The sequence below is a fragment of the Cebidichthys violaceus genome, unplaced genomic scaffold (genome assembly GCF_023349555.1).
Source record: "Cebidichthys violaceus isolate CVI_PGR_0920_01 unplaced genomic scaffold, fCebVio1.0.p SCAF_20, whole genome shotgun sequence".
In the NCBI taxonomy this organism is placed as follows: domain Eukaryota; kingdom Metazoa; phylum Chordata; class Actinopteri; order Perciformes; family Stichaeidae; genus Cebidichthys; species Cebidichthys violaceus.
This window is the reverse complement of record NW_027176373.1, coordinates 10,172,995-10,183,538: the sequence shown is the minus strand read 5'-3', so window position 1 is coordinate 10,183,538 and position 10,544 is coordinate 10,172,995. Positions and strand designations below refer to the sequence as shown.

Sequence of the window (10,544 nt, the reverse complement as noted above, 5' to 3'; positions counted from 1 at the left end):
CGTACAAAAGCGCCAAAAAAATTTAAGGCAGGAGGGAAGATACTCGATTGGTCTTTAATGTCCGCCCCTTCACATACGACCACTCACAACCAACAGGGAAAACAACAGCCAATCGCGTTCCTTCCTTATGGCCCATCGTGATTGGTTTAGGACCAGAGCAGATACACCAATAGTCATTGATTTCCTGTCCCCCTCTGACCTAACAAAGCCAATCATTCTTAACTATGTTCACTCCAACAGCCAATCGCGTTTTAGGGCGGGACAAATCTCAGGGTTTATAACAAGGTTGTGCGCCTAGTCACTCATCTGTTCCTACGATTGCAGCAATTTGTTGTGGAAGACAAACTCGACAACCGAAAATGTCTGGAAGAGGCAAAACTGGAGCGAAGGTCCGCGCTAAGGCCAAGACCCGCAGCTCACGCGCTGGTCTGCAGTTCCCCGTGGGCCGTGTCCACCGTCTCCTCCGCAAGGGTAATTACGCCGGGAGAGTCGGCGCCGGAGCACCCGTGTACCTGGCCGCCGTGTTGGAATATCTCACCGCTGAGATCTTGGAGTTGGCCGGAAATGCCGCAAGAGACAACAAGAAGAGTCGTATCATCCCTCGTCACCTCCAACTGGCGGTACGCAACGACGAGGAGCTGAACAAACTGCTCGGCGGTGTGACCATCGCCCAGGGTGGCGTGTTGCCCAACATCCAGGCCGTCCTGCTGCCCAAGAAGACCGGCCAGTCTGTACCGAGCTCCGGCAAGGCGGGAAAGAAGGCCTCCTCCCAGTCGCAAGAGTATTAGCTTGCTGGCTAATAACTTTGAACCCAAAGGCCCTTTTAAGGGCCACCCAATAGTCATCTAAAGAGCAAATCTATCTGTTTTGTTTCACTTTTCGCATTACTTTTATTTAATAAACGCTTGTTTCGTAAAAGTGGTTTGCACCATTTGTTGATCAGTTGAGCTAACTGAAGCTACATGCTAATCTTGTGAAAGTTTTGGTAGCCGGTAAATGAATCCTCTTTTATTTATTTATTTTTATTTTTTTATAACCTTCTCAGCATAGACCAGATCTTAATAGGCCATGAGAGCTTCCTGCTTTAATGAGGGAATCTGAGGCTCGTAGATAAAGTTTCTATACGTTAGTGTGAATCATTCAGCAGGCCGTTACAGGTCTAGGTAAAACTATGACCTCTGCAGGTCCCACAACCTGCGATATGACCTACAGAGTGCTCTTCATCTGGTTCCTTCTAGCATGATTAAGCAGCTTTTAAGATGACTGGATTAGTTTATTTTTAATTCTTCAACTAAATAATTAAGAACCAATAAACATGTTCCAATCAGGCTACATGGCTGTACACTGCAATTCAGAGTCTACTTAGCTACACGCATAGTGAGTCTATCCAGTCAAACATAATCTGTGACCCTTGCACTGTCAAACTTATTAAACAGACCTAGCTAAAAGTAACCCAGTATAGTCAAAAATTCACCTTAAAGAAAGATGTATCCAGTCAATGTTGAAACTGTCAATTTATGTTCCTTCTGGAGGCTGTGGTCCAGTAATTTCTCCATCCCAGCTGAAACAAATGTGGTAAAACTTGTCTCCAAAAGGACTATAATGCTAAAATGACACCTAAAATTATGTGAACAACATAGCTTTTATTTAGGTAAGATTAATTGCAGCACAATTGTCTTAAATTACGTTAGTTACGTGTACCTAAGAAACTGACTGTGTATGAACCCATTTTTAGATGTAAGACAAGTTGGTTTGAAACACGGTGGGATTTTATTCGTTAAACAGTTGTCCTGAATGGTGTGTGTGCATCAGTGTGGTTAAAGCCTACATAACTGTAACGTCTCTTCCTGATTGAGCTCCAGGTGTTTCCTTGTTGCATATGAAGAAACGAACAACTGCAGCTGGTCTACAATACAAGCTTGAGCGCAGTGACATCTGTTCAAGTACATGTGGCTCTAGTGCAGCAGGCATACATACCATTGTGAATCAATTTAATCCTCAATAATGCTCTCTACATTTTAAACTCCACCATCCAGATCAATAGCATATGAATTTAGAAATTAGGTAGTACATTATTTATTTACATGACCCAAGGGTCATATATAAGCATTTGGATAAAGTCCCAGTATATAGTTTGCTAGTCATTATGAGTAGTGTAAGATTGCCATACATTACCGTTTGTTACACTTTATAAGATACGTAACTGACAATTTACGTATATATTGTGTCTAGTCTGAAAGGGATGTGGTCTAATTACACAGGGATCAGTGCAAACCCCAAAGCCTCAGCTGGCCAAATAAAACCTTCACTGCCAGAAAAACCACTCTTCGAGCTTCATGTCAACAATGCACACTAGGTTGCATATATGAAAGTCATGACTTCTGACACCTTGCCAGACAGCTACACAGCACAGTCATCAGACTACAAACACATCCAGGAGTTGCATATGTAACTGGTACAGTTAGCCTAATCAGACACAACATGTCAGAACAGTCATGGTGATCTTGATGGTGGGAGTGTGCACTTCACTGACTTTGCCACCAGGGGTCAATTGTTTCATGTCTCAAAATCTGAAATATGTGTGACGTGTGTTTCCATTTAATAACAATTGAAGACAGCTCACTGCAAGTATGGTTCCAACAGATATTCAACACACAAACCCTCACCATAATAATAGAATAATGGACATTTTCCAGCTAGGAATGAAAGACTTTGAGTCATCACCAGTGACATTAAAATAGTAAAATATCTGAAAAACTATCTTGAGTCCTGCCAACAGTCATACTTAATACTTCTATGTGTGGGATTCATAAGAGACACGGTTATTTTAATGCCATCATTAGTGTGGGGAATACTTGTTGTCTCATTACATCTTTCACATGTGCAGCTACAATCACTCATAATCTTTCCACAGGAGGAGAACCTGCAGATATTTCTGTCTGCTTCGACTGTTTTATTAGTGGGAAAATCAGCATGACGCACCAGGGTTGAACTGAGCCCAGGACAGGCAGAACCAATTACCCGGGCCTTGACAACGTGTCCAACACCGGCTGCCGAGTTAAAAATTCCAGCCTGAGAGGAAAAACTTGAATGTCCATTGGCTGTGACAACTATAATTTCCTGACTGGCACTCTGTCAAAGACTCTAAATTTACCAGCTCTTCTCAGCTGTTTGTGACAAAGCAAAGCAAACACAGTGATACTCAGTTTTCCTCGGTTTACCTCCTCTTTTTCTGTGGTTGTAGAGTATTTATGTAATTCTATGCTTTTAAAGTCACAGAAACTTTTGTCTTGAGAGAAAGTATGTCAAATTTCCCTCTTTCAAAGAGAAAACAAAGGCAATGTAACCCTGCATGAGTTTGAAGTGTCTCACTCTGACACTTTTACCATGATTTGTTAATTACAGCTTGGTGGGGTGACAAATGGAACAAAACAAAAAAAGTATTACTTAAAGCCAGATAAGAGGTATTGAAGGGAAAGTTTTCAGACTGTACACCTGAGAAAGTCTATGATCTTAGAGATCAAATCTGTGGGAATCACAGAGCAAAGTTAGATTGAAATGAATGGAAAAAAGGAATGATAAGTGGGGAGAGAAAAAGGGCTGGAAAGAGGGGAGGACCCGGTGAAAAGATGTATGTGGATGCTCTGAATGTTTCACTTTGAAACTGTCCCAAGAGCAGTGAAGTACTGGCAGCATGTTTGAATCCTCCAGCAGAGAACTAGGAGACTTTTTCTCATGGAGAGTTGGGAAGATGCCTCGCTTCGAGTGTTTTTAATCTTGGACTGAGTCGGCCCACAGACAAGAAGACGTTCTCGGCCCGCTCTGGTAATGAGAAACAAACATTTTTGCTTCATGGTGCGTGTGTGTGTGTGTGTGTGTTGCAATGAGAGACTAAGTGGGAGAGAGTAAGACATAATGGGGCTATTGTGGCAGTTCCCACTCAGGGTTTTCAGCCTAATATGACCCAGTTATCGCTCACTCATTGTACACTGTGCGTGACAGAGTTTACATACTTTCATTATCATTATCTTTTATAACATTTACAGAACGGTCAGAGCAGGTGGTAGTCATCTGGTTTCACAAAGAGAGCAAGTTTTAGGGGCAAACCCAGCTTTCTCTGTGAATGGACACTTTTTGTGTGTGTGTGTGTGTGTGTGTGTGTGTGTGTGTGTGTGTGTGTGTGTGTGTGTGTGTGTGTGTGTGTGAGATCCGGCTGCCTTTAGGGCTCATGCATCCAGTTATGTACTTTGGTGGAATAACAGGCTGATGAAGTATTTCCCGTAGAGGTGCAGATGTGCCTGAGTGAGTATATTATACTTTAAAGTGCCCAAAATCTTCTAATGAGAAGCATTTCTGCATTACATGGGAAAAAACGGTAAAATGTACTTTCTTATTACAACTTGTTTGCATGTAGATGATATGTACTCTTTACTGTTCTTATGTGCATTGTCTTGGTGTGCTGATAAATTATGAGAGACAAGTGGACAGTTGTTGCAAAAAAAAGAGCACATCAGTTTGACAGGATACTCTAAGAAAAGGTTTGGGGAATATCAGCAACTTCCTGTTGTTTCTTTGGGGTCGTCTGGGGTTGCGTCTTATCATAATAGCATTTGGCCCATGATGTGGGTTGGTGCTTTCTGTACTCTGTGGTGATTGTTGCAATATCTTTGAGTATGTGATATCAGATCAGGAGATTAAAATGGCATTAATGTGGACACATTGTTAATATTGGGCTGCATAACAGGATAGGTTGGTTTTTTTTGCCATTTTTGCAAAAATGAGGCACGACGATGTCCTGCTACTACATCTGGGTCTTTGCTGTAGATGAGGTTAATCTATTTAACCCATCAGTCTTTTATCACATGATACATGGAGAGTCTCACATCCAGCATTCCTGCCAGCCACAACATGCTCCACCACTTGGTGGAAATGGTTAATTTCAGTTCAAGGTTAGGGCAAAGCTCATGTTTTGGCTCGTCAATCTTAGTGGAAGAGGCAGGATTTGTGCACTGCTGAGAGGAAGTGCCTCCTGGGTTCAGGGCTAGGAAGTCCCTGTTATTTGAATTAATGCGAGAAGGAAAGTGAAATCTGTTTCTCATCAGACTTCCACACATTCTTCAGCTTCATGGATTGTGAGCTGCTTCTACCTCTTTGACTGCATCCTGCTCAAACATTTTACACTAAGCTTCCACCTGTCTGTTGTCATGTGTCATGACATCCTGCAGAGATCTACAGACATCTGATCCACAAGTCAGGTTAGACAGTTTAGAACCGTGTGCATCTCCAGACTGTACAATCTGAACCTCCCACCAGACCTGTAAGAAATCCTCAAACCAGTGCGTTCAGGAAAATACACACGCTGATGCTGACGGTGCAGCTGGCAAATCTTCTTAATAGTGGTGAACTTAATCATCCTCGACTCATAACGCTACAGTCAATTCAGGCTTATAATCGAGACCAATAGAGTTGCATAACGACAAGTCATAGTATTGGCTATAGGAATCCTGATCAGAAGATAAACTGAATATTATTTATTAGTCCATCAGGATAATTTTGCATGATTTAGCTATCAGTTAAACAGTCCAGAGTAATGTGGTTAAACTCCAAGGCAAAATAAAAACTGTCTTCATAATCCGGATGGTTTTAGCTGATTGAAAGGATGCATCATCTTTTTGTTAAAACTAAAAAGGAATCTCACTCCAACAATAAATTCATTCTTTCCAACCACCTAAAAATGTGTCAAACTACATCTTTTCAAATATCTCTGTTCATAATCTTATAAATCACAATATTTTTAAATAATGCTACTATTTTTTTTACTTTAAAGTCATGTTAATGCATGTGCTCCAATTAATAAGATAAGATGTGACACAACAGAATAATAGTCAATTTCCTGAATTATATGCCTTTGAAGACTAGATATTAGTGTGGACACTCATTGTCATATTATATTTTGTTAGTTAATAAGGGCGGAAGCTGCTGTTCAGTATCCATCTTTTCTGTTGTATTACCATATTTGCCGTGGTTACTGTGGAGTGTAATCTACATCAGAAATCACTATTTAAAAGGACATTCAGCAACTTTTCACCCCCCCTGCTGTAACTTTCACATCAACACCGAGGCGACTGACTCAGAACATCAACCCTCTCTGCAGACTTTAAGTCCATCTGGTTACTTAGCTGCCTCTGTTTGTTTGTTTTTATTTTCCTTAGTGACTCATCATCTGCTTCACTTCCTCCATCTCCTCTCTGGCCCCTGACCATGAGAAAAGCCTTGAGAGATCAATAGTGGAGTCTTTCTCCCACTCTCCCTCTCTCTCTTCTCTCTCTCTCTCTCTCTCTCTCTCTCTCTCTCTCTCTCTCTCTCTCTGTGTGTGTGTGTGTGTGTGTGTCTGTGTCGGCCAAATCGTTCCTGTGGGACTCCTGAAGACTCACTTCCTGTGGAACATAGCATTTCTCTATCCCATCCTCATTGATATATCAAGCACAGTGGACACATTATAATCTACCGTGCTTAGTCATATTATCAGAAACTGTTATCAACAGTTTTCCAGAGTGGAAATACACACTCTACAGTTTGTTACATCAGTGGCACAGAGCAGGAAGCCAGAGGACACAAGGTCTTTTAAATCTCCTACTCCTACACCACGTTGTATTTCCTCCCTGGATCAGACTCTTAACACCTGCTTAACCAATAGACAAAGCTAAGGAGACTCACGGCATTGAAGGGGTTTGGTCTCCAGCCTCCTCCTCTGATCATCTGGTGCGGTCCAGCTGATCTTTCAATCAATGGAAATCCAGTAGGAGGGAATACATCTCACTCTCTGAGGAGGATCTGAACTTTGACACCAACGCCTCTCTTAATATAGAGTTGATTTTCTTTCCTCATAGGGTTTATCTGCCAAAAAAGGAAAGAGAAAGGAAGTCAATAAAAAAAAGAAACATGTACTTTAGTGAGATGTAATAGCACATTTTAGAGGGCAGTGCCGATGCTGGGTTCCCCCTCTGTAACTCTGCTCTCAGGGAGGAGAAGGGGTTGGGAGGAGGGAAATAGCAGAGGAACTCAGTGAGTGAATGAAGAAAGCTAGGAGCAAGACATAAACAATTATGTGGACGCTGCTCTGTGGATAAATACACTTCAGACAAACTCTGGATCTAGCTGTTGTCTGAACTCTGTAAGAGTAGAGTAATGGTAAGAGCTGCATGCCTGTCAGTAAAGTAAGTAAACTGTTGACTGTGTTTGCAGCACTGTTGTGTTTGTAACTTGTATTCTGCCTGTTTTTTTATATCATCCTTTATAAAATAACACCCTATTTAATTTTATTCATCATGTTAAATGTCAATTTTGTCAGTGTTCGCTCTGAGCAGAAATTGTTTCTCTTTAAAAGTAGCAGCCCAGACCGTGTGGCTGGCGGTGTCTATTTTCAGAAGCTCATGGCAACTCTGAAGGGCATAACTGCCCCCATAATCACAGGTTACAGTGGAAGGCCCTGCATTTGCAAGCACTAAAACTATTCTCTGGCCTGGGTGTGTACGTTCAATCACTGAGGCTTGTGGGAGCGGGAGTATATGTGTGCACATGTGTGTGTGTGTGTGAGTCAGACAGCCAGAGAGACATTACTCTGCCCACTGTCCTGTCCTGTGTCTGACTGCGTGGCTCAAAGAGGGCCAGTGTTGACAGCCAGTGGGCTGACAGCAGAGGCGTGAGGGGTCCAGTGTCAGCGGTGAACAGAGGGGACGCTCTGTTCTCCGTGCCACTGGGTCCTCTGAGACCCACACACTGGACGTGATTGTCAGACGTGTGGTTTCATGCGGCGGCTTCGTTCGCAGTGACATCAGACGTGGATAGAACGCCTTGTTGTCTCAGCCGGGGCTAAAGTGGGAGCACAGCAGCTGTGGATGGTTTTTGGCAAATATTTCTTTTTTTTCAAGAATTTGACTTGAACGGTGATGTCAGCATGGAGCGACAAAGAGCCCAGGCATTTTGCCTTTGATGCAACAGTCATGTGTTGGTGTGCGAATGGGCTGATGTGGTCATTTCCTGACCTATAGAAAGGTGTGAAATCAAAGGAAAAAGCTGAATAAATGAGAAACACAGATTATTGAATGGTTTGATGAGTAATGTCAAACACGACAGCAATTTAAGTTTGGTCATGGTAGACACAACAGACACTAGATAGTAGGCAGTTGTGTCTATTTCAGTTTGGCTTGGAATGCTGAGCTGATACTAAATTGTTGCCAGGACAAGCAACCCATGTGGGTGATAGTGAGAGACGTGGATCCCAGCTTTTAGTAGAAAAACATGGTGAGTCATCTGGGCTGCGTATGTGTCTGTGTGTGATTGTTTGAGGTCTGTCTGGTCCTGTCTCCCTCTCATCTGATGTGAGCCGCGATGAGCAGACAGCTGGATCAAATCTGCAGCATCTGTCTGCAAACATGCAGCTTGTGTGTGTGTGTGTGTGTGTGTGTGTGTGTGTGTGTGTGTGTGTGTGTGTGTGTGTTTGTTTTTGTAAGATGTGTATGTGAGTCACAGTGACTCATCGTGGTCCTAGTGAGCGGTTATCAGACCCCTGATGTGTGAGGGACCTGCAGAGCTCATTCATACCTTGTTCTCCATCTCAAAAGTACAACTGTGATGATACTCACATCATAGCAGGCTGTTGTCAAATGTGGGAAACCAGTAATCTCTCTTAGATTGAGGCATACATCTTCTAGATGGATCATTTTGGCTGGTGAAACAACTACCCAGTATAATGGTTTGGTCACATGAGCTTACAAGTGGGACAGGAGGTTGCTATGGAAAGCACTGTTCCCATTGTAGTACAACTGTAGTAGCAGTATTCCCAGAGCTCCCATTCATGCTCTCTCTCTCTCTCTCTCTCTCTCTCTCTCTCTCTCTCTCTCTCTCTCTCTCTCTCTCTCTCTCTCTCTCTCTCGTGTGTTTGCTTCAGGATCTTCATGTGTCAGATAATTCTGACAGTCCAGACGAGATGGAGCGCATAAGCAGGAATAAAGTGGAACATGGGGGACAGACGCATCAGGTCTTACAGGTGAGTCATTTATCAAATCATGATTTACAGTTGATACAACTGGGGTGTTAAATCATGATAAACTGATTTTATTACTATTATATATCTGCTGTGAGTCAACTTGTTACTCAATATAACTGAGGAGTGAATGATTTATGTAAGGATTAAAAATTGTTTTAAGGACTTAAAAGTGTTTAGCAACATAATATTAATATAGTGTGAACAGAACAATGTAGGGATCAGGCTTTATGTTAGGGCAGATGACTTAGTAGTTTTAGGATCATATAATGTTTTTTTAAAAATTGGTTTTGTTTTGACAGAGCACACCTTTAGACCTCATTGAGACAGGCAAGTCCCTGAAAGTCCAGGCAGAGCGCCCCCACCTGGTTAGTTTGGGGAGTGGACGCTTGAGCACAGCCATCACCTTGCTACCTCTGCTGGAAGGTGAACGCCTGTGTGTGTGGCTGCGTGTGATTTGGAGTGTATGTTTGTGTGTTGGTGGGATGGGTGGATATTAAAAACTATTTTAAATGATATATTTTCTGATTTAAGTTATGCAGCACTTATTTCATAGATATCTTAATGTCCTTGTTGAATAGGACATTAGAAACCTCATTGAGAGCTTTCTAAGATGCCTAATCGTGCTGCACCATTATTATCTGTGAAGCCCAGACATCTCTGTACTGACAGGCTCTGTAATCTATGTTATTGTTTGCTCATGTAGACACTTCGACAAGCACGTTATTAAAAATAAGTCAGTTGTTTTTTAATACGTAGGCAGCACAACTTGTCATAAGTGATGCATTGACAAAAACTGATGACACCTTACCTTCTCACCATCTTGTTACTGCCCCACAGCAGCAATTACACCCTTGACTGGCATTTTCTTGCAGCACTGAGCCTAGCCACCACAGAGGAAGAGAGAGAGAGAAGAGGCATTGACTGCATAACCCCAGAAAAAAACCTTCTGGGATTTTATTTGTGCTCCATCAGCTATCACATAAGACCAAATAGTGTTACAGTTAAATCTCTTGCACTCGGATAGCAATATAAATACAACTGATGATCAAACTACTTACACAGAAAATAGTCGATGGGTGTATTAATTTCCTCTGATAAGATTCCTTTCATCTGCCGGGCTCAGCACACCTCTTGAAACTAACACCTGTTTTCCAACATTCAATCACGGGTTGACTCCATTTGTGACCTTGACCCCTGAAATGACACCCGTACTTCGAACTGTACCCAAGAATACTTCACAGAAGTATTCACAGGTCCACATCGTGTTCCTGTAACTGACGCTGAGAAAATGTTTTCTCCTGTTGCAGGGAGAACCACGCTGGGCAGTGGGGCAACAGACATCCCTCTGCAGGGCCACGGCATCGCAGCTCAGCACTGCTACATTGAAAACAGAGCAGCCAGCATCACCTTGTACCCATGTGGAAACCAGTGCTCTGTAGATGGCCTTCCCATCACCAAACCCTTTCGCCTGACACAAGGTAGCTCTGTCACAGGC

General features: G+C 42.5%; 2 protein-coding genes across 11 annotated transcripts in view; both read left to right on the top strand.

Annotated features, from left to right (window-relative positions):
• The first annotated feature begins 281 nt into the window (after nucleotides 1–281).
• Nucleotides 282–932, top strand: h2ax (H2A.X variant histone). Its single transcript, XM_068716567.1, has one exon. It carries the CDS (start codon nucleotides 360–362, stop codon nucleotides 786–788), a length of 429 nt encoding a protein of 142 aa, XP_068572668.1. The 5' UTR covers nucleotides 282–359; the 3' UTR covers nucleotides 789–932.
• Nucleotides 933–3,684: 2,752 nt separating this feature from the next.
• Nucleotides 3,685–10,544, top strand: part of phldb1a (pleckstrin homology-like domain, family B, member 1a) — a 28,559-nt gene continuing 21,699 nt past the window's right edge. For 8 of the 10 annotated variants that reach the window (XM_068716210.1, XM_068716217.1, XM_068716214.1 and 5 more), the window contains exons 1-4: nucleotides 7,017–7,217; nucleotides 8,951–9,049; nucleotides 9,349–9,472; nucleotides 10,357–10,527. In XM_068716210.1, the coding sequence (XP_068572311.1) occupies nucleotides 7,203–7,217; nucleotides 8,951–9,049; nucleotides 9,349–9,472; nucleotides 10,357–10,527 (409 nt within the window). In that variant the 5' untranslated portion in view covers nucleotides 7,017–7,202. Of the gene's footprint in view, nucleotides 3,826–7,016; nucleotides 7,218–8,950; nucleotides 9,050–9,348; nucleotides 9,473–10,356; nucleotides 10,528–10,544 lie in introns of those variants that run through there. The other 2 variants (XM_068716209.1, XM_068716207.1) reach the window with 2 other exon arrangements.